This window comes from Pogoniulus pusillus, chromosome 14 (assembly GCF_015220805.1).
Source record: "Pogoniulus pusillus isolate bPogPus1 chromosome 14, bPogPus1.pri, whole genome shotgun sequence".
Classification (NCBI taxonomy): domain Eukaryota; kingdom Metazoa; phylum Chordata; class Aves; order Piciformes; family Lybiidae; genus Pogoniulus; species Pogoniulus pusillus.
In genome coordinates this window covers 9,505,876-9,531,549 of record NC_087277.1, presented here as the reverse complement: position 1 = coordinate 9,531,549, position 25,674 = coordinate 9,505,876, and the positions used below count along the sequence as shown (strand labels likewise).

General features: G+C 40.0%; 1 protein-coding gene across 2 annotated transcripts; it reads right to left on the bottom strand.

The window, feature by feature from the left end:
* Nucleotides 1–349: 349 nt before the first annotated feature.
* On the bottom strand, nucleotides 350–24,916 carry TBC1D31 (TBC1 domain family member 31). 2 transcript variants are annotated; one of them, XM_064154228.1, is made up of 22 exons: nucleotides 24,693–24,916; nucleotides 22,140–22,286; nucleotides 21,477–21,592; nucleotides 19,556–19,734; nucleotides 16,550–16,701; nucleotides 15,963–16,122; nucleotides 15,532–15,732; nucleotides 14,195–14,371; nucleotides 13,131–13,210; nucleotides 12,882–13,028; nucleotides 12,481–12,614; nucleotides 11,369–11,502; nucleotides 10,587–10,766; nucleotides 9,382–9,614; nucleotides 8,630–8,782; nucleotides 7,364–7,499; nucleotides 6,320–6,412; nucleotides 4,592–4,732; nucleotides 3,379–3,573; nucleotides 2,815–2,965; nucleotides 1,946–2,065; nucleotides 350–729 (listed from the first exon to the last, which is right to left on the bottom strand). In XM_064154228.1, the coding sequence occupies exons 1-22, from the start codon at nucleotides 24,848–24,850 to the stop codon at nucleotides 599–601; spliced, it is 3,318 nt and encodes a 1,105-aa protein (XP_064010298.1). In that variant the 5' UTR covers nucleotides 24,851–24,916; the 3' UTR covers nucleotides 350–598. The 2 variants fall into 2 exon arrangements, with proteins under 2 accessions (XP_064010298.1, XP_064010297.1); XM_064154227.1 differs by having other exon boundaries at nucleotides 350–738; nucleotides 24,693–24,914.
* Between the last annotated feature and the right edge of the window lie 758 nt (nucleotides 24,917–25,674).

The window sequence follows — 25,674 nt, the reverse complement described above, 5'->3', positions numbered from 1 at the left end:
CCTAGGTATTGTGTGTAATCACTATGAATGCTACACTTTTGTTTTTCATGCTGATAGGCTGCTTTATACTGGCTACAAGATGATGTGGTGTTAAAGTAAGGGAAAGTAAAATAACTTGCTAATATGTTTAACAATAATATATATCTCCAGCAACAGAGGTTCCACAGTCCCTCTGGGCCTTGTTTTCAGGGTCTGGCTCAGAATGGAAAGGTTTTTTTCCCCTCCAACTGCAAATTTCCCTGCTGCAACTTGTAGAATCCACTTATACATCACTGACAAACCAATATTTTCACAGCAGTTTGTTTCTGCAGGTAACGACATCCACCTAAACAAATAAAGCACACAAATATTTCAAGTGTAATCGCTTAATGGTAAAAAGTGAGTTTATTTTACAAGTAAAAATAGCATTATAGTTCCTAACAAAACAATGAGAGGGTTACAAACACATTTTTCTAGCTAGCATTTTGGTATTATTAGAAAATCACTTTCAGAGTAATATAATAAACAATCTGTGATCAGTCCTCTATCACACTGTACATGTTTAACATTTCACTGATCCGTAATTTGAAAGTATAACTGAGGTCCAGAGCAAATCATCTCAAGGTGTCCACTTTGTAGCTGGGAAGGGAGGATGTTTAGTTCGAGCCTGTGAGGTAAGTTTTTGTCTGAGCCGTCTGACTTCTGCCATCAGCTCCCGCTCTTGGCATGCCAGTTCTTCTCTTCTTCTGCCTAAAGACACTTAAAAGCAAGAAACTGGGCCGTTATGGTTTTCCATAAACAAACACTATGAATGCCTACTGGAAAACAGCTCTCTGGCATAGAAATGAGATATGTTACCAGTACCAGTGTACATAAGGCAGCCCTAAGACCTGTAAACACAAGTTCTTGGAAAGCGGTGCCCATGCTTTGTTATGAAAAGGTCAGATACTGACAAACTCCTACAGCAGGTCCATAGCTAGGTGTTTCCCCCTTGTGTGCAGGGTTTTGTACTTAAAATGCATTAAGCACTGATGATTTTAAAATATGCTTTTGCTGGATGTAAGGGCCAGGACAGCCCAGGACTGCAGACTATCTCCTGACTCTAACTCTCAGTAAGATTTTGGTGAAAGACAGTTTTACATCTTAACCCATTCCAATCATCCATAATTATGAAAACAGAAAAAGCATAGCTAAACTAGACCATGGCAGTAAGTGCCCCATCCAGTCTTTTCTTGAACACCTCCAGGGACGGCGACTCCACTACCTCCCGGGGCAGCCCATTCCAATGCCAATCACTCTCTATGGCAAGAACTTCCTCCTGACATCCAGCCTATACCTCCCCTGGTACAACTTGAGGCTGTGCCCCCTTGTTCTGTTGCTGGTTGCCTGGGAGAAGAGACTAACCCCCACCTGACTACAACCTCCCTTCAGGTAGCTGTAGAGAGCAATGAGGTCAGCCCTGAGCCTCCTCTTCTCCAGACTAAACATCCCCAGCTCCCTCAGCCTCTCCTCATAGGGCTGTGCTTCAGGCCTCTCACCAGCTTCGTTGCCCTTCCTCTGGACATTTTCCAGTATCTCAACATCTCTCTTGAATTGAGTGGCCCAGAACTGGACACTCAAGGTGTGGCCTGGCCAGCGTTGAGTACAGGGGAGGAATAACCTCCCTTGTCCTGCTGGCCACACTATTGCTGATCCAGGCCAGGCAGGTCAAAATTGGATTAAACTAGGCTAAGGTTTAATATGACTGTGCCAATAATGTGATGCTTTAGGCGCTTCCTACCTGTGCTGCCACTGGTAGTGAAGACATTTTTGCAGGGGTGAAATAGAATACAACAGTAAACTGGTTTACTATCCACTAAACACCTACACAACTGGTAGGTTGCAACTCAGTTGCACAATGAGGTGTTCCAGTAACGCTTCTGAAATGAAATGTGAAAGAAAGGATGGTCCTAACTTAGAAGTTTACCGTGTGATGATGACTCTGATGCAGACAAATCATTGAAGCAGACGTTTCCAGACCTTGGCACCTGCTGCGGTTCTACCCTGCTCTGTGCACGTCTGGCCTTTACATCACACAGTCTCTCTGCTGAAAATGGAGAGAACAATTCTTTGTAAACTGAAAGTGGTTTGATTTCTAGTGATTTTTTCTAGCTTGAGATGAAACAGTTTTTCCCCATGAAGCAAAACTGGAACAATCACTCACTCCATCTAATGGCAAGTACAATTTGCTCAGAATTAGAGGTCAATGTTTCTACTCTCTGGGTCAAAGCTATGCATCACTGCATTTAATTTTAAGAAATTACAGCTCCCCATGTGCTCCTTCTTCCTATATAATTAATCTTCTGACAAACGGGCCACTAAGATCATGTGGAATATCACTACTCATACTTGCAGTTTTAGAAATAGACAACCATTTTAATAATTTGCAGTTGCAAATTAGTCCTTATTAAAAACATTAGGTAAATAAGGACACGGACTGAAAATGTTTGCCCAAAGCAATACTAATCGCCTAATCTTAGTAACTAATCTCTAATCTTGTGTGGGTCATGCAGAGATGGGGGAAAAGGGGAAATCTGTAAAAACATACACAGAGCATTACAAAAAATGCCATTTTTATTGCTGCATCTGATAGACATCAAACCAAGATTCTTTTCCAAACCCAGCCTGAGATACTGATTAGTTTCATGAACCAGTATTGTCCAAAAGTACTTACATAAAGGAGTTGAGCTTAAGTTTATCCCTAATATAGGACACTTTGCATTCAGTTGTAGAATGCTTCATGCCAAAATCCATGTTGACATCCTTACGAGAGAACTGCATTATCTACATGCTCACCAAAATAGGCTTCTTTTCTTTGCAGCTTTTCAGCCAGTTCTAATGTGTCCCACATTGTGTCTTCTAAAAACTGCTTCCGGTGCTCATCTGCAGCAGCAGCAGCCTTCTGCTCTTCCTCCAGTTGAGTTTTTTTCTGTGTAACTCCTTCCCACTGTGCAACAGAGATATCAAATGTGTCTTCAACAAATGTGTTGCAAGGAAAAAAGCAACCAGTAAAACTACCTGGATTATTACAGATTGCACTTTACCCTTCAATCAAAATAGATGTTAATAAGCTGAGTGAATGTTTCTTTTAGAAAAGCTTCTCCTTAATACACCTGGAGAAAGGTAAAAGTCTTGAATCAGAGTTAAAAAAGACACAGATCTGGGAATATGCTTTCCTAGACCTAAATTATCCTCACCACATTGTTCTAGTGCTTCTGGAAACTTCCAGACAAAACAGGAATGGTGATTTCTAACAACCTATTTCTTTCTTCAGTACCTTTCAGTTTCATGTTCTATCACATTATGGGCAAAAGATACGCTTGTGTCAGTCTCCCTTAGAAAAAGAAATCATGCAAATACCTTCTTTTCTTCTGCTTCTCTCATAGCATTCAGCAGTCCAGCCTCTTTCACCCTGTTGTCATGCAGAACCTTGGCTATCTCTTCATAACGCTTCTCACGATCCTGATCATCACTTCTTAGCTTACGCAACGCTTGCAACCTCCAGTCAGCGTCAATGCATTTCTGCTCTGCTTTGGCTAAATTTTCTTCAGCCACCTAATGAAATACCTTTCTTAGCAGAAATCCATTTGCTCTATTTCAAGTACACAGCCTTACGTACAGATAAGGTAAGATGAACCAAAGTGTTCTCCAGTAGCACTATTACATGTCCCTGCTGGGGAACTCTACCTGCGCTGCCACTCCATTCATTACGGCAGGCTGCCTCATCTTTCAGGGCTTTTTTCTGCTGCTTCTTCATCCTTCTTACTCTTTCCCTTACTGAGGGTCTTTTATTTTGTTTTATTTTTTGGTTTGTGGGTTTGTTTGTTGTTTGTTTTTTTTTTTAATCTTTTGGAATGAAGAAGCATCAACCTCAACCCTCTCTGTGATTTTGAGGATTTAATACAGGTGCAATTAACATAAGATTGATACCTGGAAGCCAATACTTCCACCCACATCCATCTGCTTCTAAAAATCCAAGGCTGTTTACAAAAATCCAGACCCATATGTTTATTTCTAGACAAAATATAAATGCAGATGCCAAGCATATGGACAGTGGGTTAGCTGCAACTATTTTTCCAACTGTGCAGTTACACGTTCTGGGTTTGAAAATCTGAACAATTCCTACTGCGAAGCTACACACATTCATTACTGTGATCTAGAAGGCAGTTTCTACAGCAGAATTTCCTGCCAAGTACTACCAACTGAAAGTTCCTTTGAGGCTTACTTTCTATTTTATTATGCTTACAAATAAAACATATTCCTTCACATAAGGATGACTTATTCTGAAAAGCATTTTTGAGTCTAAATTCTGAGAAGCAGAATTGATACCTGTGGCAGGCCCAGAGAATTTCAGTGTTACACAGCTGTTTGGACACTTTAGTCAGATTTTTTTAAAGCCTCCAGACTTCAAACATACCATTTTACTCTATTCAGAGAAGTACATATAAATTAGACTTCCTTGGAAAATATTAACTTGATGTAGTTAACTGCAGTTAAAATACTAATAACTAGTATTACGTGTACTAGTTAGTATACTAACTCCCCAAAACACATTAAGATCCAATCATCTTACTATCTGAGCTTTCTGTTTTTCTTCTCTCTCTATGTCCATCAATCGTTGAACCAGATGGTCTTCCAGATCCACCCTTCTTTGATGGGCATCCACCTCTTCTTTGATTTCCTTTGTGACTGCCTCTTGATCTTTGATTAGACGCTGCCCAACATACAAACAAATTCTTGTTGCTAAGCTACTAACCCACATTTGTAATTTTCTCCTTAACATTTATTAAAATTTAATTAAACTAGTATTTGAATATATCCACATATCTCCCACTTGAGTCATTACAGTAGTCTTGGAGGTTGACACTGATGTAATTCCATTCCCTGGGTTATAGTGGAGCATAAAAGCAGAATTCCAACTTAAACTGATTAATCATGAAAATATTCTGCACTTTTATGGCATATTTTAGCCGAAATCTCAAAACGTTTCACAAATATAAATCATGTTGCATGGTACAGGGACTTGTAATGAACACATCTGCAGCTTGAATGCACAGGTGATTTGCAAAAGTTGCAGGAATCAGCAGTGGATCTAGAAATGGAATTTTAACTCTCACCATCTTTTTTTCCACATTCATCAAGGCATATCTACACACTTCCAGAGGAGACATAACTCTTTGCCAGGCCTGTGGGAATCTATTGAGCTGTATCAGCAGGGTACTGAAGGAAAGTTAACATACACAGCCTTCTGAGCTTGAATATAGCCCCTCACTGAGGGCAGTGCAACAGTCAGTTCAGGGCATGGCAGGGAAAGTTGTCTGCACAGACTCTTGGGAGCAGCCATATATGCTTAGGTAAAGAAAAAATTGCTACCTTTCTAGCCTAAAGAGGATGGTCACTGCAGAGTTACTTCCCTTCAACAACTGTTTTCATGTGTACCAAAATGAGCTTAGCCTGATTTGTGTTATGTGGCCACAATACATTTGGCTGTGTAATTAATAAATAAATGCTAAAAGAAAGCATACAGCCAAAAGCTTTAGCAAGCCAAACATAGGCAGACACATGCTTCCAAGTACGGGTTAGCTATCTGGATGCCTACTGCTGCTTGCATTCCATCAGGTTTGCACTTAGGCAAGATGGGAACACGTAGCCAAGATTTCTAAACACCTTACAATTTCTATCCAAACTGGACATTACAAAAGCCTTCTGTTGGCAGCCTTGCTTTTCAGTAATGTATAATAATATTTAACTTTAAATAGTATTTTTGATTCAAAGTTTATTACTGAATAGTGAGCCTTCTAAGTTGGCCATTTGAGAAAAGAACTGGGAATTCCCCATGAAGCATCCACTCCTTGCTTAATGATGTTGTTGGCAATTAGACATTCTTTTCATCAACTGTATTAATCTGCTATACTGTTCTCACCAGAAAACATAGATCTATCTGGTATCACAAAGGAAAAGGTGGGAGTTTCTGGGATGAGTAACATCTTGTTAAAGACTTATTTCTTATTTACATATTCTTTGCCTTCTCTCAACCAGTGGAGCACACAGCTAAACTGTACAGCAATCACATGATACCTTTGCAAATGAGAAGAATGAAATGCAGGGGATGTATTTTCTTCCAGCAAGCAGTGAGTTCTTCTAATGCTTCTAGTAACAAGGGTTTATTTGAAAAAGAAGTATTGGAGAAGGGAGAAAAAGGGACACACATGTTTTCCTCACAAAGTATGGTTGAATGAACATAACCAAATCTGAGAATCATTAAATATAAACAGCTCTGCTGTTCCCCCCTAGTAATTACCTGTTCAAAAAGCTGCCTTTGCGATTCAAGTTCCATCCATTGTACTTCTACATCTTGAAGAGTAGCAGCTGCTTCCTGCTCTCTCATAGATGCCTTCAGGAGAAGAGAAACATATGAACATAAAGGAGAAATTCTTCTGCCCTAAACCATTAAAAATTCCCAAAAACCCCCAAGAAGAATGTTCAAAACTCCAAGCCACACCCTGCTTCTGAATTCTAGTTAACTTTTTGTCATACCATGAATGACAGAAAGCATTACATCTCAAAAGTACAGGCAAGGTGGAGAAAAGACACAGGAATTGTTTTGCATCTAACTAAGCATGTTAGGGAAATCTCAGGCTTGATCTAGCACCAATAACCTATCAGATGCAGCTCTGAATTGAATCCAGAGTGCTGTGGACAATGGTACACAGCTAGGGAAGTTGCCACTTTGCACTTGGCAGATCCTGTGCTGAGCTGGAGCTAAGGAATTATACAGTGCCTTGATTGTAGAAACAAACATACAGTTGTACTGCAGTCTGCAAAGTGTGGTGCTGAGACATGAGAAATAGCTTAGCCAAGACTAAATTTGTGCCTATGAGCTTCAAAAGCTTCCATTCTCAGTAACTGCATGGCACAGTGCCTAAGGTAGTAACAAGGAAGCAGAGCTAGGGTAGTAACAAGGGAGCAGAGCCAGGCCTGCCCAGAGGCTGCTGCAGAGCCTCTCAATCAATGGAAGAGTTAATTTGCAACCTGGACATCCAGCTCTCAGGCAGCTGAGAATTCACAATGCTCTGAGAAGCATTTTTCAACACTGCCAATACACAGATTAATCTGGCTTTTCTCAGGAATTTCAGCAGTTGAAGCTAGTCAGTGGAAGATAGTAAGTATCAAATAAATCTGTTAAATTATGCATTCACCACTTAGAACAGTTCATCTAATGATAAATACACCTCTGGGCTCTCAAGCTGCAGTACATCAGCTGAAATTTTACTTATACATTGTTTCCTTGTTTGTTTTCACTAATAAACCTTCAAGGGGGAAAATTGCTTGATCAATACTCAGCCTTTCTTGCAATTTCATCATCAAGGCGTTTCAGTTGCATTTGACGCTGATCTTGCTGGTATTTCAGAAAACGCCGCCTTGAAGCCTCGAGAAATTGTAGTTCTTTCACTTTCAATTCTCTTCTTGCAGCAGCCAATCTTCAAAGTCAAGACAAACAGAAAGAAGGGGACTTGTATATACAAGAGACTGATACCAAAGAGCACAAACTTGAACTGCAGTTATCCATTAACTATTACAATCTAATCTCTAACTCAAAAACTTTAGGGCAGTTGCTTTCATTCTTGTATGGTTTGCATTATATTCAGACACATAAACATCCTCTCATGGCAACGAACCCAAGGAATCTTTGAAGTCCTGTGCTCTGTTCCTGTTCTACTTTAATAGTTTACTATTTTAATTTATTAGTTTACTATTTCAATCATTCAGAACTGGAAACTGTTCCTTAGAACTACTGTCAGTGCCCTGGAACCTCTTTCTGCACAAAATCAGTCCTAAGTGTATTTGGAAAATAACAAACTCTTTCAATGAACAAACCCACAAACTCAAGAACTAGTTTGCAAAGAAAGGCTTACGGCTCTCTTTCTTAAAAGACAGATTGCTCTGGGGGTTAGAGAGATGCATGAGAAGATGTGGCATGTGGTTCAGTGGTGGAGTTGATAGCATTAACTGCTGACTTGATGATTCTAAGGATCTTTTCCAACTTAAATGATTCTGGAATTACTTGTAGGTGATGTGAAACCTAAGGAGATGTTGAAATTCTCTTAAATTTCCATGGCTCCAAAATCCACAAAGCGACAATTCAGCTTCAGTGCTATCACAACTCGTTGCTCAGCAACTGATAGACAAAGCAGTTTGTTGTTTTTTTTTGTAATACCACTAGAAATACAGGAATGTGCAGTCACTGATACTGTAAGTGAATCTTGTATTGGTAGTGTGGGTCTGCCTGCAGTACAATTCTGAAGTCTTAGCATGCAAACACACAGCAATTGACTGCTTAAGAGCCTTCACAGTCTGAAGAGATCAGACAAATAACTGGGAGCTGAGACAAAACTATGAAGTGACTTGGCCTGTAATCTGCTGTATTCCCTCAGACAAGGAGTAACACAACCCAGATCACTTCATTCCAACACCAAACTCTGACCCACCAAACTGTGGTCCCCACATTACAATTTATACAAATTAGTGGTCATTGCTCCTTTACTCATGGTTAAAAATGTAACAGTGGGATGCAGCAGTCAGGCCTCTAATGCTTCTTATGTTGTAATACCTCTGCCTCTGTTCTGTCAGCTTCTCTTCTTCTTCTAACAGCATTTTCCGCCTCTGTTCTTCAGCTTCTTGAAGTAATTCCTGCTTCCGATACCAGGCTTCATCTTCTGCTTTCCGTTCCTGTGCTTTAGCTTCCAGTTCATGTGCTATTTGTCTAAGTGGAAGGAAAACATGTTAATAATTGAAGCCAAGCATCAAGACACAACTTGGTTACTTAGAAACTGATGACTATACTAGCAAAGACCTTCCAAAATGCACTGACAGGAAAGAGTACGGCACCCCCTTTATGTACTGATAAAGTACATGAGAAAGAGTTGCAGTGCTAGCACAGGCAACAGGGCATTTCAGATGAGTGCAGGCATCTTCCTCCTCATATTCTTGGAAAAAAACTTGTTTATAGAAGGGTCTCAGCATCAGGGTACATCTGATTTCAATGAGCTGAGAGCTCCTGGTCTGTCACAAAGTTGGACACTAGAAGGCCCAACTTCAGTTTGGTTTTGGCTTTCAGGTTTGAAGACTTGTGGCCCAATATTTTCTGCAAATTAACAAGCTTTTTTTATTTGAGACAAAATGACCAATTTAACTTAAAAGTGTGTCAAACCAAGTAACGTTTAAACTTCAGCAGCCATTTAAAAACCATCTTCCTGAATTTTCTCGTGTCTCTTCTCCATCTTACACGTTTGAGCAGGAAATAACAACTGTGTCAACCTGTCCTTCCCAGTTTGATACTGACTTCACCTTCCCCATCAATACCTCTCTCGTAAGTATTCAATTTCATCCTGTCTGATCCTTTCCCGTTCCCGAGTTTGATAATCCACAATGAACTTGGGATATTTGTTAAATACAGGGTACTGTCCTTTTGTAAGTGGTATGAAGTCATCAAGCATATGTTGTGGATGGATATCTAGTGGTGTAGCCTCCATGAGATGATAAGCTTTCTTAATCATAACGTCAATGGCCAGGTTGTTACGATGGTGGAAGAAATACTGTAAGAGACATGCTTCCATTTACATTCCACAAAAGATTAAGCAAGTTTTTAATATACTTATTTGGGAATAGTTAGGGAAATTACCAACTCTATATTCCAAAAGTGGATTTTAAAAGGGATTACTAAATTAGCCCTACAGGTATTAAAATATTACCAAATCAAATGACTTGATCCAAATGTCTTCGACTTACACAAGTGTGTTCTGCTTCCTTCTCTTCAAATGGCAGTTGTGTAAGGGACCTAGAAAGCTAGGTGTGAATTTAGTGTTCAACTTCCTGCACAGACACTCCTACCACTGGATAAACTTCTCATGTGCAAACATCAAGCTTGGAGTTTCCTCTTCTTGAAAGACCATTCTTTCTGTTAAGTATCTTATTCACCAAGAAACTCTTTACATTGGTTATTATTAAATGTAGCAATAATGTTAGCTGCCAGACTGACTGCTTACAAACACATTTTCAATGTGGAACTATTTATTTGCCTACAGAGATGTTTTCATGTAAGAAAAACTCTTTCTCCCATGGGAAGTTAAACATAAGGAAATATTTGAATCTAGCTGCAGAGAACATCAAATAATCATGCCTCACTTTGTGAATCTGAAAGCAAAATAATGAAACAATATGGCAGAATGACTGGATCTTGTCTCCACAGGCAGAAGTACCTGTTAGATCCCCAGAACAGAGGCAGAACTATTCTGTGGTTGATGAACTATTGACATTTACAAAATTATTTTGGAGGCATGAGAAAGCTTATGAAAGCTTTTAAACATCTTGCTATATGAAACTGCAGGGAACTGCTCAATATTTTACTTATCTATTGTGTATTTGCCAGGTACTAGATGATGTTCAGAAATATGCAATAATACAGAAATGTGGAAACATCTTCTAACCCCCCTAACAACAGATACAATGTTTTATACTTCTCTGTAGACACATTTTCACATGACTGTGTTCAGTCTGAAGGTGTTTACCTCAAAATCCACTGTTTTATTACAGCGAAGCAAAGAAGCTCTGGAACATATAATATAGGCAACAACAATCATCAGAAAGTATGAAGGGTGGTTGGAAAAGATATTGTCAAAGACTTTCAGCCATTCCTCTCTTGTTAGAACCTCAGAGAACAATGTTTCTAGAAGAGGCCATGCATAAACCTACATTGTTTAGGAAAATTGACAAAATATAATCCATTAGTACAATTTTACCATGCCTTTTAAAGAAATAAGACAAAAATTTCTTGCTTTATACCAAGAATCTATTGATTTATGAAGGAATAAAGAACAAAATGGAATAAGTTTAATCAATCGCTATTAACATACAACATTCATATTTTATTTCATATTAATATACAAAATTGATATGGGGTGATTATATGGATGTCTAAACCTTCTGGTTAGACTTGTGAAACTAAAATTATCCTTAAAGATAAACAAGGGTTACAAAATGAAGTCATCACACCTATGTTCAAACCCCTCCCCCCCCAAACAGTACATTTATAATTTGATTAATGGATTTTCAAGCAACATGGACTTGAAAGCAAAGGACTTTTAAGAACTACAGCAGCATGTATGTAAGATTTATGATTATGGAGAGGGAAAAGCTGCAGAGAGGCAATGATACATTCTTTACACTCCCATATCATTCACTGCTATTTAATGAAAACTCCCTCCAAGAAGAATTATGTCAAAATAAAAGACTAGTGCACTATCATTCACTGCAGTGACATTTTATATACAAAAGGTGGATAGAACATTACCTGTGAAGTCACACTGTGTTTTATTAAATGCTCAAGTAGTTCTTTGTCATGATGTGCCAAAACATTTTCCATCATACTAAGAATGTTAACTGGAGGATTTGGAAAATACTCAAACCAGTGCTGACAAAAATTTACTGAAAGAGAAAAAAACAACAAACCACAACAAAATCCACTGCAATCCAGTGACAGACTCTTGACAACCTTAAGGTTTGGTTATAAAGGCTATGATTTTAACAAGTGGCCTTAGGCAGCAAAATCTATTTTAGACATTCCTATCTGTCCTCCTTCTTAACACTTATTCCTAAGCCATTCCCACAGTCCACTGCTCCTCCAGCAGCACTGGCGTAAGTGTTTGTGTCAGTACACTGTGAACCAGAGTAGGGAACTAATCTAGCTCAAAAATAAAATAAGCCTGTGTGCTGTAGGACTAAGTGGTTGGAGACAGATGGGAACACTTAACCCGGTATTTCTGTCTCTTGAAAACTGCAGCCTGTATCAAGTAATTTTTAACACAGCAAGAGTAAGTTCTGCAAACTTGGATACTTATTTACTAACAGCATGTGTTTGTGAAATGGGCATGTATGCTTGGCAGCACGTATCGTCTACAGACTTAGCAGCAGCTGTAACAATTAATTTAAGTGTAAAGCACTTCAATTCAGAATGTTTCTTCAGAAGACAGCCATAGGCAGCTTCCAGCCAAATGTCTAATTCTGAGTCACCACATGCTTAGGAAAACTAAACACAGTAAAACCTTGAAAGAGATCGTTCCTTTTTGACTTGTAGTGGCTGAGGATGCATGTGTCTGTGACTATTTTCCCCCAGTCTCAGACTTCGGTAGTTATAATTTAGTTTTGCTGATTAAGCTTTACAGATAAACTGCAAACTCTTTGCTAAAAACACTGCAAAAGGAAGTCGAATATCTTGTTTTACTTATGAGTAAGATTTTGTTTTAAGCATACAGTTGCTATATATTAATTCCCAGCAACACCTCTAACAGGGAGCCTGGTGACCTCTTAGGAAATACCTCATTCATTTCAACAGGAAAAGCTCTTTTGCATGGGAAAGCTGAAACAAGTTGCAGCAGATCCAAGTTTTTTTAAATCGTTGCTTACCTACTACTGTAGCAACAACTTCAAAGCAGATGAGCTGGTTGTTCTGGAATAATTTTACAAATGGGAATGCTAGCAAAGGAATATAAGGTGTCTCAGCAAAGATAGAAGACCAGTGAGCTAGAGCTGATAACGTCCTGTATGCAAAGACAAACGAGTAAGTAGACAACATCGATCCAATACCAAAGAAAAACATAATATGCATTTTAGAACCACAACAGAAAAAGTTTGTAAACTTCAAAATAGCTGCAGGATTATAACAGTTACAAAAGCAGAACTGCATGAGGGCACCACTATTTCATTTTAGAATTTTTCTTGCAGCTGATTCCAGCTATTGGATAAATTTCATATTACTATATGAAAATTTAAAAAATAGAAAATAAATATCAATATATATGTTTTACCTCTGTAAAACTCTCAGCAGTTTCCTACTTTTGATGGGATACTCTTTTTGAATGTTCACATATGCACTGTGTGTACCTTTATCTATTAAGCTGCTGAAGGCTAAGTGGTTTTCAGGAAGCTGTAATAAGGAACGCCAAACAAACATCCTGCAATTAAAATGCAGACTTAGTCAAGCAACTTCTCTTTCACCGGCCAGTAAACACAAACAATTTCATTTAGTGCAAGCATGAACATGCACACAAACACACCTGTACTTTGCTGGATATTCTCCAAATCCTTTCAACAAGGCCTGCAGACGTTCCTTGTTCAATCCGCCTGGCAATTCGTTCTATAGAACAGGGGACCAACAACTAATGTAAGCATTTATCTCTCACAATCTCTTTCTTTGCACTTCGACTGCTGATAGTAGCTAAATACTGAAGTTACTAACATCTGAAAACAGTAAAATAATGTGTAGTGCTGTTACATAATCCTCGGTATTTCAACAATAAAAAAGACAATTCAAAAGCTCATTCATCTTCTACTGAACTCAAAGAACAGCTGCTGCTGCTTTCAGTCAGAAGCAGAGCAGACCATAACTGACGATAACCATATACTATTAAATCATGGGTATGGTCAAAGCATAAAGGATGATGACAGATCGTGTTGTCATCAGTGTTACAGGATAATAAACACAGGCATAGATAAAGATGTGTGCATACACATGTCTGTACACACAGATATGTGTAAGATGCAAGATAAGAGAGAGAAGAAGGCATAGTGATGACAGTAAAGAAATAAATATCACATTAATGCAGCTTATAAATAATTGAAATAGAAAAAGCAAGCCCCTTTTAGACAGACATTTCATGTCCCAGTTTGGTAGCAGGGAAGTAGATCTGATCTAGCAACATCCAAACATGTGATGAATTGCCTGAACAAATTCAGAGGTACCCCAAGCTGTAAGCAGCTCTGCCTGTGTCATGTAATACAAGATCACAGGATGTCGGGGGTTAGAAGGGACCCAAAGAGATTAATGAATCCAACCCCCCTGCCAGAGCAGGACCATAATCTAGCTCAGGTCACAGAGGAATGCATCCAGACAGGCCTTGAAAGTCTCCAGAGAAGGAGACTCCACAACCTCTCTGGGAAGCCTGTTCCAGGAGAATGAACCAAACAGAGAGAGGAAATAGCACTAAACTGTCTCAATCCCTTTCCTGCTCAAACATCAAAGTGAATCAGTGCCTGACCTTAAAAGTGCCCAAATAATTTTTTTGCAAAGAAATCTGAATTTGAAAGACTGGGGAACAAAATATTTGCAACTTCTTTCTACCTCTTTATTTTCAAGTGATGTGGTTGCTTGCACTTTTATCAATCTGGTTTGAATTTTGGTTCCTTTGGATTTCCAAGGCTGCTCTGGCCTTCCTGAAGTCACTCTCATTGCCAGTTTGTTTGCCTCTGGTGTGCACTTGGACCAATCTTCTACTACTTTGAATGTGGGTGGCAGAAGCTAATATTAAGTGAAAAGAACGCAGTTAGCATCTTGTAGGAGATTAAATAACACTATAATTTGAAATTTATTTTATATGCCATATTTCTGAGCTTGATATCCATAGCAAGTAGAAACATTTATGATATAAATATATATAGACTGCATACTCCTAAATAATTATGCCAGTGAATAAAACTGCTGAAATAAACTAGAAAGGCTGTAAGAAGGTTCCAAACCAACTCAAACACCATGTTCTTTCCTTGTTTAGCAGACACTAAAATATACTTGGCACAGTATACATGTGTATAATGTACTGTCCAGATTATTTACTTCAGCATGTCTCACAATGTCAGTAAAATATTTTGCATTTCTACAGCACCAGTTAAAAAGAAGACAAAAGACCTTTACAAACTTTAATTAGTCTTCAGTGTCAGGGAGGTATTAACTCGGTGGAGATTGGGAAAGCAAGTAACTAAGTGGACAACCCAGTTCAAGTCAAACCGGCAACAAAAGTGCAGATGGAATGTATGTGTGACACCTTTACACATCCTTCCTCAGCTCCAACTCAGTCATTATCTGGTTACTGCTTACTTCAAAGACATGGTGATTAAAGATACCTGGAATTCTGGATTTAGAAATCTGACTCCCATTAATAAATTAATAAAATAAGAACTAGTATTTAGAATGCTTGTTTTTTCAGGAAGGATTAGGAGTATGATTGTGCCATAATGATGGATGCTGGCACCCAATAACACAGTAAGATGAATAAAATCACAATTACAAAAACATCATTCATTCCTGCAGTTTAAGAGACCATTAGTTACAAAATATTTCCTGTAGGAAATGGGACAGAATCAGTGAAATTAGGCTGTTTCCATCTCCCTCAAATCTCATTACAAAAATAAGCTGCTCTATACACACTGCTATAAAACAAATACCATCTCCTGCTCCTCCCAACACCAGAAACACAGTGATAAATATATCTAATACCCATCACATTACCTGACAGGCTGAAGTAACTATGAAGAGAACTATATGAAGCATATTTTCTTTACTTGTAATGTTAAATATGGCACTCCAACAGATGTCTGCAAACTACTGCTGATACAAAAGTTATGTAGACAAGTATCAACTTTAATGGGATTTATTGCAGGTTTTGGAAATGTAAAATACTCTACCTTATTTCCTTCTTGAGTCAAAGCTTGGACACTGTATAAATTAAGGCTACCATTTTCCATTACTGATGCAATATATCGTCCATTGGGGCTAATTGCTGCTGTACTAATTCCCTCTTCATGACTACCAATGTCAAAAAGAAGTTTGCACGTTTCTATGTTGATAAATCTCATAATATTATCTTGACTTAACACTCCAAGAACCTAGGAGTTAAAAGGATGCATCAGTTAATACCGTCAGTGTAAACCAAAGAGGAATACCCAATTCAGCAATGACATGCCAATGAGCCAAAAGAGCAATTAAACAAACATTTTGCATGGCAACATTCCTTTCGAGTGGAATGGGCCCATATCCCCAGTGTCACATAAAAGCCTTCAAGCGTATGTGTTGAATCAACCAACCACTCCAGCCTTAAGCTCTGTTAAAAACTGACCTGATTGGAGCCTCCATCAAAGCTGTCAGGGAGGAATTCCAGATGACGGACAGCTCGTACTTTTGCAGGCATCTGGATTATTCTTACCAACTGCTTTGATTCCAAACACCATAAGTGAAGATGATTTGATTTTCCACCAGCTACAAAAATCCGGCCATCTCTGGATCACAGATGAGGTAAAGTTCTCATCAGAATACTATAATTTAAGGGAGTATTAGCTAAATAGGGAGAGATTGTACATTTACTTCTATGCCCTCAAATAACTGGAATCTGCCATTATTCTTGTCACACTCTCCTGAATGAACAAAATAGCTTCTAAATAATAATATTTGCTTCTGTAAAGGACATAATTAAACCTTATTTTGGGGGTCATTAACAATCAACTTACTTTGTTTCAACTGCTATGGGACTGTAATAAATCCTGCAATTGATCCTTGCTGAAAGTATCAGTTGCAACAGAGTTCAAAAGCCATCATACTATACAGCTCAGTACATCCACAATACATTACAAATAAAGAAAGAAAAACTGCTTTAAAGCTACATTCTTTGTGGTCTGCCTTCAGAATGGTTAAAAAATACAAATTTACCTGGTCACTGCAAAGACTTTATAAAGTAATACAGAACCTTCTACAGGAGTTGGCAACTGGTATTTACAGTGAAGAGTATCAAATTCCCATGCAAAAACAGAATTATCTTTGAAACAGCTGATGATGGTGTTACTCAATGGAAGAAAAAAAACCTGAAAGAATATGGAAAAGAAAAATGATGGACTGTGTTGTCAAGGGTGGCCTTAAATTGGGCCACAGTGCCTGGCAAAATAAAACACAGCAAGGAACCATGACAGCATAGCTATTACTGCAACTATGCCATGCAGCTGCACTGCAAGGCTTACATCCCACAAGCAGCAGGACTCCTTCCTGTTACAGCCCAAGCAGGCTCACTCCCCCTTGTGCTAGTTCAGAACTTGTCCTCTCTGCTAAGCTGGTTTACCTCACTGAAATGACACAAGTCATTATCTGTGTTATTTCTATGACTGCTAAACCACCTTGTGAAGGTTTCTGATGAGTGTCAGAGAGAACATGACATACACAGGGGGAACATGAACCTAGGAGGAGGAAGGGATGGAAGACATGACCTAGAGCTGCTCAGTCAGCAACTGCTTGTCTCATCTTCTAAAAACTAATTCCAGCATTCAAACAGTACCAAGAGCCTCCAAAGGCACTCTAGGAAGCACCTTTAGACTTAAAAACCAAGTAAATATAAAGTTTAGCAATGTATTCTCCAATGTATTCTCCAACTATGAAATGCAGATTCTACTCTGAGGGTGAATAAAGATAAAAGCAAAAAGCATGTAAATGTATTTTTTCAATTATTCTGAGCATCTGTAATCTTTTTCACTAAGGAAAATATTTGGATTATTTACATTTTTGGATGTCTTTAGATGCATCCTTGTTTAATGATAAATCATTGGTTTAGATCAGAGGTTCTATTTTGGCAACAGCATACGAAGGTTCAGCAAATTGCCTGTACCTGTAATTTTGAAGCTTAAACTGAAAATGTCTTCTAGTAGCTGAACATTGGAGGGACTACCTGAAGTACTCACAGGCTGAGATTAACAGTCAGTGTTACAAAGTTCAGAGTTTCAGTCTGAAAGGTCTCATGGGGCCTTGAAAATCTGTAAGTCTGGGTACATGGGATGGGATTCTCCTTGCTGAATATTAGTGGATGAAAGTTGGATGTTCAGACCAATTTATTCACTTGATAGAGAGCAAAAGTTACCTCTGGGGAAAGAGGCACCTCATTTACTGAAGTCATTTATCTTCAGACAGACTGAGATGGTTTTCCTCATTCAGGAACCCTGAGGAAATCTAGACAATGAATTGAGAGCAGATGCCTATCATGCAGAGAGATGAAGTGTAAATTTTAGTAAACTGGAGCACTGAACAGTTCCTCATTTTCTGCTTTGCCCCAGAAAAATACCAGTGGTCACAAGCAGCTGTTGAATAAGCAGTGATGCTTTGAAAAGAGTCATTATAGATGTCTTCTCTTAGTTCTTTTCTCATTTTTCATCTGCTAGTCTTACAGTGTGCAGCTCAGTCTGTCTTTTTAACTAGCTTTGCTCCATACCAACTTAAAAGACAGTGTATGTTGGAGTGCAAATGGGCTTAAGAGGCAACAAAAAATACATCACAGAGATTGGTGTGACACTACTACAATGGCTCAAGACAGCAAGCAAGAATCCAGCCTTGGACAGTGAATGTCAGGGCTGTAGTTTAATAAAGCACTTGTCTGTACATCTTAAATCATGGCATTCTCTCTGTTCTAAAGACAGGAAAGTGAAATCCAGATAGATTTGATTAGTTGCATAAAATCCTATCAGGAATGGCACAGCCAAACCAACAGTGCAGGCTCTTGATTTCCAAACAGTGATTTATTCATGCAACCATAGTCACTACTATTTGGATTTAAAGGTTGCTTCCATACTGTAACATCCTGATCCTACCAAATTCCACCTATTAATACGAAGCCATTAACACATAGTCTACACAAAGCAAGATGCTGAGCAGCTGACATATCTTATTCAGTAAAGAAATGCAGCCATCTCTGGAAGGAAAACATGATAATTATTCTAGCAACATGCACTACACAGCAGTTTTAATAAAACAAACAAACATTTATGCATCATCTTCCAAAGTAATTGCTAGGTGACTATTTCAAGCTGACAAAATTTCTGCCTGACCTAGACCACGGTGAAGACACCCAAAGGAGTGGCCTTATTCTTTGCAAAATCAGCATGACTTTCTAGTGACCATCCTGATGAAAACTTGAAGTGGTGTTTCTAAGGCTATTCACTGCAGGGCAGCACACATGCAAGTTATGCCCAGGCACTGCATCAATACATTCTGTAGTACTTATGCCAAAATTTGACATTTGGTGGCGCAGGCAGATTTGTTTCAAACCATGTAACACCTATTTAAACCACTCCCTGACACAAACGTGTCATCCTTCTCATCTCCTGTGTTGTTCCAGTATAAGTGCCTGTGGAGCAAACCAGAGCAAAGAAACCACTAGGCTGAAAAGCAGCAATTTCATTTTGCTGAGTTACTTCTCAGCTTACTGTGTATAGGAGAAGCAGCTTTGGAACAGGCAGCTGAACAGGGTAGGTGGTGACTGTCTGAAGCTACCATTATGACAACAAAACTGTTTTTCTAACAACACCCTAAACTTGAACTATCATCCACATTTAAATTGATCTCTAGAGTTCCTCTGAGCCCACCTTCAGGTTAAACAAAGGTCAGTCTAGAAGATGGCTCTGACTGGTAGGAAAAAATTTGCTTAGTAAAGGTCATATCTAACTAAGTTTTGAGTATCTTTATATATGAAAGCTCCTTAAAAAATGCCCAGCAGCTCTCTGCAACTATTGAGTCATGATTCCAGTGGCGTGGATGATGTGACAGGATGACAATTAAGCAGAAATGTCCAAAGAACACCAAAAAGATTAATCTGTATTTAAAGAAATACTTTGAAGTACTTGTGGCATTACTCCTGTTGATGTACTCTTGCTTGCCCTTCACTAACTGCTCTTTACTCACCTTCTGTATGCCCACAGACTGGCGAACATTCAGCTTTCTTTTTCTTTGAAAGGTGTCCAGGTCCCACAGTTGTGCTGTATCAGCAGATGTAGTGATGGCATACCTGCCCGAGCCATGGACAGAGATGGATGACACTGAAGAATCATGTCCCCTCATCCAACTAACTAGCTCTTTGGTTTCTGCAGGAGATGATGAAAAGATTGAAAAGGATGCTGTGAAAGAGACTTTTAAACATACCCAGTATATCACCATTTATCCCAACAAACATGAAACAAAGTTAGCTGTCTTTATATAGTTATTATACCTTAAAGAAACATAAGCAGCTCCTCATCTCTAAGTAACAAATTTCCTAGGCTCTTCTTGGCTCTACACAGAAAGTCAGTTTGTACAGACTTGCTTAATCTAACCTAAGAATTAGTTTTCAAAAGTCATGAACATTGTGATCAATTAAGTTCAGCACACCTCACAGACTAATGAATTAACTGATGTGAACATCTGCAGCAATCGCTAGAAGCTGAGATTAAATGTTCCAGTTAGAATTCTCCACTTGTTTTTACTTGGGGGCAATACCTATTTACAGGTGTAAGGAAGAAAGGTTGAATGACACTAGGCTATGACTATAGAAAGGCACAGTCAGAAAGCACACCTCATTATTTTTTGTAGAGTCCAAAACATTTTTATGCTGTGTATTGCATGCCAAAGAAGTGGATCCTCTGACTACATTGTCTCCCTTATGACTGCACTACCACTAATCCCTCAGTAACCAAACTCTATTTGTGGCAATTACACTATTTACATTGGGTCATTTGCCTGACAGCCCATGGGGTGGTTCCAGCTGACCTACTGCTGTGGCATCGAATATGAGAAATGGCTATAAAGCAGCTCATAAAGTCAAAATTTCTGCTGTGCTTACAGACAGCTGAGTGCAAAAGCTGCTGTCACTTGGGAGGATGACACAGAATTCGAGAGTGTGGCTTCTAAAGGAGAGGATGCAACATTACCTAACAAACCTCTAAGGATAGTTCATCCAGTACTGACTTACACGAATGACATCTATATTTTAAAACATTCTTCAGTATTGATAGCTTGGCATCTGGAAATAGCACCACATAAAGACTCCACAGAACAATTAGGATTTTGACAAGTGCAACCAAAATCTGTTTGGTCTTACCTCAGTTGAAAGGAGAAGAAAGAGCATAGAGGATTCCAGATCTCAACCCTGACACCTCTATTTTTCAAAAGAGTGTGTTACATTACAATCTTCACTAATAATATCAAACTCAAACTCTAAAACTGCAGGTGATTCCTATGGCTTTTAAAAAAAAGATTTAAATCCAGATGATGTGAAATGTCACAACTGCACTTTCTGATAGGTCAATGAACTGTCAATGCTTTTCACCATTTAACTTCTGATCAAGACAGAGACACACAGTTGGCCTGTGAAATCAATTTTAAATATTACTTTTGAACAATGATAAAAATTTATTTGCTTGCTCAGAAGTACTGACAATCCTTTTAGTGCATATTGGCATTTGGCTTAAATATTTCACTATCAACAGTTAATAACTGTTTGAGTTGCAAACCAACATACTGAGAACTGATTTTGGTTTGATTTTGCATAGGGCACCTCACTCTAAGCAAACATGTACAGAACTGCTTTAAAAAAAGGTAATATATATATAATTGTGATTCTGTGCTAGACTTCACTGAAGTAGATGCCTGCATGACTTAGTGGGGGCAAGAATCTGCAACAAAGTTTCACCTGCCCACAGGACTGCAACCCACTTGGGCACAAACTCTTATGGCCAGATGCCATGAAATACACAACAAGATTTCCATTACAAAGAAAATACAAAAGAAGTGAAAAGTTGTATAGCTTTTCATTGCAATCCAGAAAGTAAGCCTTTAAATTTCTCCTTACCTGTATCAAAGCACTTAATGGAATAATCTGCTAAAGCCACAAGGAATTCTGTCCTTCTGCGGAGATTAAATGCCAAAGCAGTGCAAGCCTGCATTGTGCGCTGGACGAGGTTGAACCTATTTAAAAATACACATTCACCTTGTGTTAAGAAACTTTGGTTCCTCATGTCAAGCAAAGTGGTAACTTCAATAGGTTTCAGTATATTTCACTGAGAAAAAAATAACTCAGCAGAAGAGAGCAAATAGATTTCTCATCATTTCTTTGATCCCATATATAAAAAAGAGCACTCATATTTTAAGACTCAGGTGTGTAAAAAGACAGATGAATGCATCTCTACAAGTGACAATACCAGCTCTAATTTATTGGAATAACATGGCTCATATTAAGTGATTGGTACTGCCCAAAGAATAATCAACTGTGGTAGTATTTAATTTCTATTAAATTGCTGTCTGTTTGGTTTTGAGCTACAAACTTCTGATCTTTCGAAGCAGCTGAACTAATAAAACAATACTTAAGGAGCCACACTGTAGCTTCATCTCTCAGCAAACTACATTCATGGAAAACTGAGGGTTAAATCCAGACCTGTGGCATGCTGTCCAGGCAAGTTCCATGCTCCTGAATGTTATGGATGTCAAGACAATGCCTTGATACAAATATTCTTACCTGTTTCTATTCAAGTCAAAAACATAAATATTGCCTTGGTGGTCTCCAGCGAGTAGAGAATCTCCAGAGCTGTCAAAAGCCACATTCAGAAAATGTATGGTCTTTGAATGGTATCCTTTGACACTATGAATTATGTTTACTATAACTCTGTAAAAAAACAAGCAAAACAGGCATGCTTAGAATAATGTTATTATCATCATGTGTTTCTCCAACTCCTAGAATGAAAATGCTCTTAGCTTCTGGTTTTACAATTCTAATCATTCATAGTGTACTATGAAAAAAAAACTTCTTCCATAAACCCCATCTATTTCTAATGTAATAAAACAAAGGAAGCAATTTACCGTCTCGGAAGGTAGTTAGGGGAGTGTAAAGCAGACAGGGGAAATCCACCATTCACAATCCTTTTATGTGGCTTTTCATTGATGTTATTAATGCATAACACTAACGTGTATGCTGGTGTTTCATCTACCAATGTGTCTGAAAGCCCAATTCAGCACTCAGGATGCAACTTTGCTCTTCATTATTCCCATTAAGAAACACGCTAGAAAATGGTGAAGCTATGAATTAGTGTAAGGAACCAAATTAGAGGTGAAGGGAAATCACTTTTAATACTGCTTCTTTCCACCATCTTCAGAAGCATAAAGAAAGCTATTTTTACCATTATTCACTGAGATAGTATGGAACAAAAGTGACTGTTTTTTTCACATTCTATCTTTGTAGTGTGCTGTGAGCATAAAATGGAGCCAGATGCAAAACTAAAACCCACGTGCAGGCTATGTTTTAAGAGAAAAGCTTTTTCAGGAGGCAAGACATTAAGCTTTGAGGGATCTGCTATCCCTGGACCTTTTGGCTAACACTGAATCATAGAACCATAGAACGTGAGGGATCGGAGGGGACCTCCAGAGATCATCGACACCTGCAAAGAACCACTTAGCACAGGCCACACAGGAACATGCAATACATTGGAACATGCTGAGCGAATCAATTATTTTTTACCATCATTTAGATGTAAATTCAGAGTCACATCTAAAAGTGGATAGAATATTACCAGGCTGATTAAAGACTGCAGGGCACTTGCAGACTGCTATGATCATGGCTACATTACATGCTGATAGCTACTCAAGACACCAGTTTCTAAGGGAGCAGAACATGCAGCCCTGAACTTGCATGCAGTTTTAGGTGTACGTTACAAAAGTACGAGTCCATCAGGTCCAGGAAAGTTCCCCTCCCCCTCTGCTACACCCTGGTGAGACCACACCTGGAATACTGTGCTCGCTTATGGGCTCCCTGATTGAAGACAGACAGGGATCTGCTGGAGATAGTTCAGCAGAAAGCTACGCAGATGATTGTTGAGACTTGAACATCTCTCCTATGAAGAAAGACTGAGAGACCTGTGGCTGTTCAGGCTGGAGAAGGGATCTTATAAATGTCTATAAATATCTGAGGGGTGGATGGCAAGATGAAGGTGCCAGCCTCTTTTCGGTCGTGCCCAATGATAGGGCAAGGAACAATGGATGCAAGCCAGAACCCAGGAGGTTCCACCTCAGCATGAGGAGACATTTATGGTGAGGGTATCAGAGTACTAGAACAGGCTGTCCAGAGAAGTTGTGGAGTCTCCTCTGGAGACTTTCAAAACTCCTGTGCAGCCTGCCCTAGGCTTGGCCATGGGGGATGGACTCAATGATCTCTGAAGGTCTCTTCCAACCCCTAACATTCAGTGATTGGAAGACAAGGAAGGGCTATGCAGCTGTGACACAGGCTAGAGACAAAACTATTTGCACCTGATTCTGTTAAGCTTGTTCTTATCTGTAATAAAAAGGAAGTGCCATAAAAATGAAAATTAAAAGATGCTAAGCTATGGTACATTGTAATTAAAATTCAGAGATGTTAGAGCCTTCAATGTCATTAAGAAAACCCACAAGCAAAGTATTGCTTCTGATTCTGAACACAGCCTGAAGTGTATTTGTCAGTGTAGACACAGTGTTTTCCAGGACTTCCTCAACACTGCTCCCTGCCCTTCAGGAGTTCCTTTGCCCCTAAACTAACTCCGCAGAGTAAAAACAGGATTTAATACAACTACATCTAGATTCTCCAGGTGGAACGCCATACAGACACTGCAAAGCAGCATTCGTACTGCTGCTCTCCGTCTTGGCACCGACAGCATTTTCGCAGTATTTCACATTGTAATTAAACTCTGGGAGGTCACTCATGGCAGTTTGCTCAGTACATTTAAACCTCCAAAACTACATTATCCGTCCAGCTATGCTGTGAACACCTCTGAGCACCGAGGTTTCACAGCCTCCTTGGGGACCTGCTCCACCGTCAGTGGGAATGTTCCTCCCTGTTATCTAACCGGGCAATTCCGGGCTGTGCTTCCAGCCCGCAGAAGCTGGCAGGTGGGCTTTGGCTGGTCCTGCCCACGCCGCCCCCTTCCCACGGGATGCCCACTGCCTTGGCCTCCTCCGCGGCGCAACGTTTGGAACGGTCACAGTTGCCGCCGGCTCGGCACTGCGCCCTGGCTGCTCCCGGCCGTCCCCTGCCCCTGCCCGTTACCCCCGCGGTGCCGCCGGGCCGGGCTTGCGGTGCCAGATGGGACCCTGCTGGCGGCCGCCCACGTCGGAACTCTCCATCCTCGGCGTGATGCTCCCGCGCTCGCCGCCTCTCTTCGAGACTCCTCCAACGGCCGCCGCGGTAGGGAACGCCGCACACATGGTACGACCCGCTCCCCCTTCAGCCACGGGGAGCAGGAGAACGGAAACAGACACAACCTCCCCAGCGTGCCGAGAAGTTGAACCTCCCGGCACCCCTGCGCCTGCCGGGAGTTGTAGTTTTCCTGTGGGGCGTCACGCCGGGCTGGGGCGGGAACCGGGGAGTGGAGCGCGGCTAGTGACGCGCAGTAAAGTGACAGAGGAGGGTGATAAATGGCTCCTTTTCAGACTGCCAACGTGTCTGTCACAAGTGGCGTTCCCCAGGGATCAGTGTTGGGTGCGATGCTCTTGAATGTCTTTGTAAGTGATCTGAATTAGGGGATCGAGTGTATCCTCTTGAAGTTTGCAGGTGATACTGAACCGAGTGAGGGAGTGGACGCTGTGGAAGGGAGAGCTACCCTGCAAAAAGAGCAGGATAGGCTGGAAGAGCAGGCTAAACGAACCCTGTGGGGTTCAACATGACAAATGTAAGGCCTTGCGCTTGGCAAAACATGATCTGGGAGTGCAGCCCAGGCTGGGATCCACCCAGCTGGGAGGCAGTTCTGTGAAACGAGACCTGGGGGTCCTGGTGAACAAGCAGCTCAATATGAGTGAGTGGTTGCAGAGCAAGCCAACAAAATGCTGGCTTGCACCAGCCAGGCATCACCAGCAGAGATCAAACAGTCATCATCCTGCCCAACACTCGTGAGGCCACACCTGGAATGCTGTGTTCAGTTTTCATCCCTGCTGTGCAAAAATGATGTGGATAGGTGGGAGAGGATCCAGAGAAGGGCCACAAAGGACCGAGAAGCTGCTGTACGTGGAGAGGATGAGAGAACCGCGTTTGT

Excerpts from the sequence above, each read along its gene's own strand:
- TBC1D31 (XM_064154227.1), bottom strand. The coding sequence starts at position 24,850 with ATGTGTGCGGCGTTCCCTACCGCGGCGGCCGTTGGAGGAGTCTCGAAG. Across the intron at positions 13,029-13,130 it reads GAATATCCAGCAAAGTACAG|GATGTTTGTTTGGCGTTCCT; the intron begins GTGTGTTTGTGT and ends TTTTAATTGCAG. Across the intron at positions 11,503-12,480 it reads AGTTGTTGCTACAGTAGTAG|TAAATTTTTGTCAGCACTGG; the intron begins GTAAGCAACGAT and ends TTTCTCTTTCAG.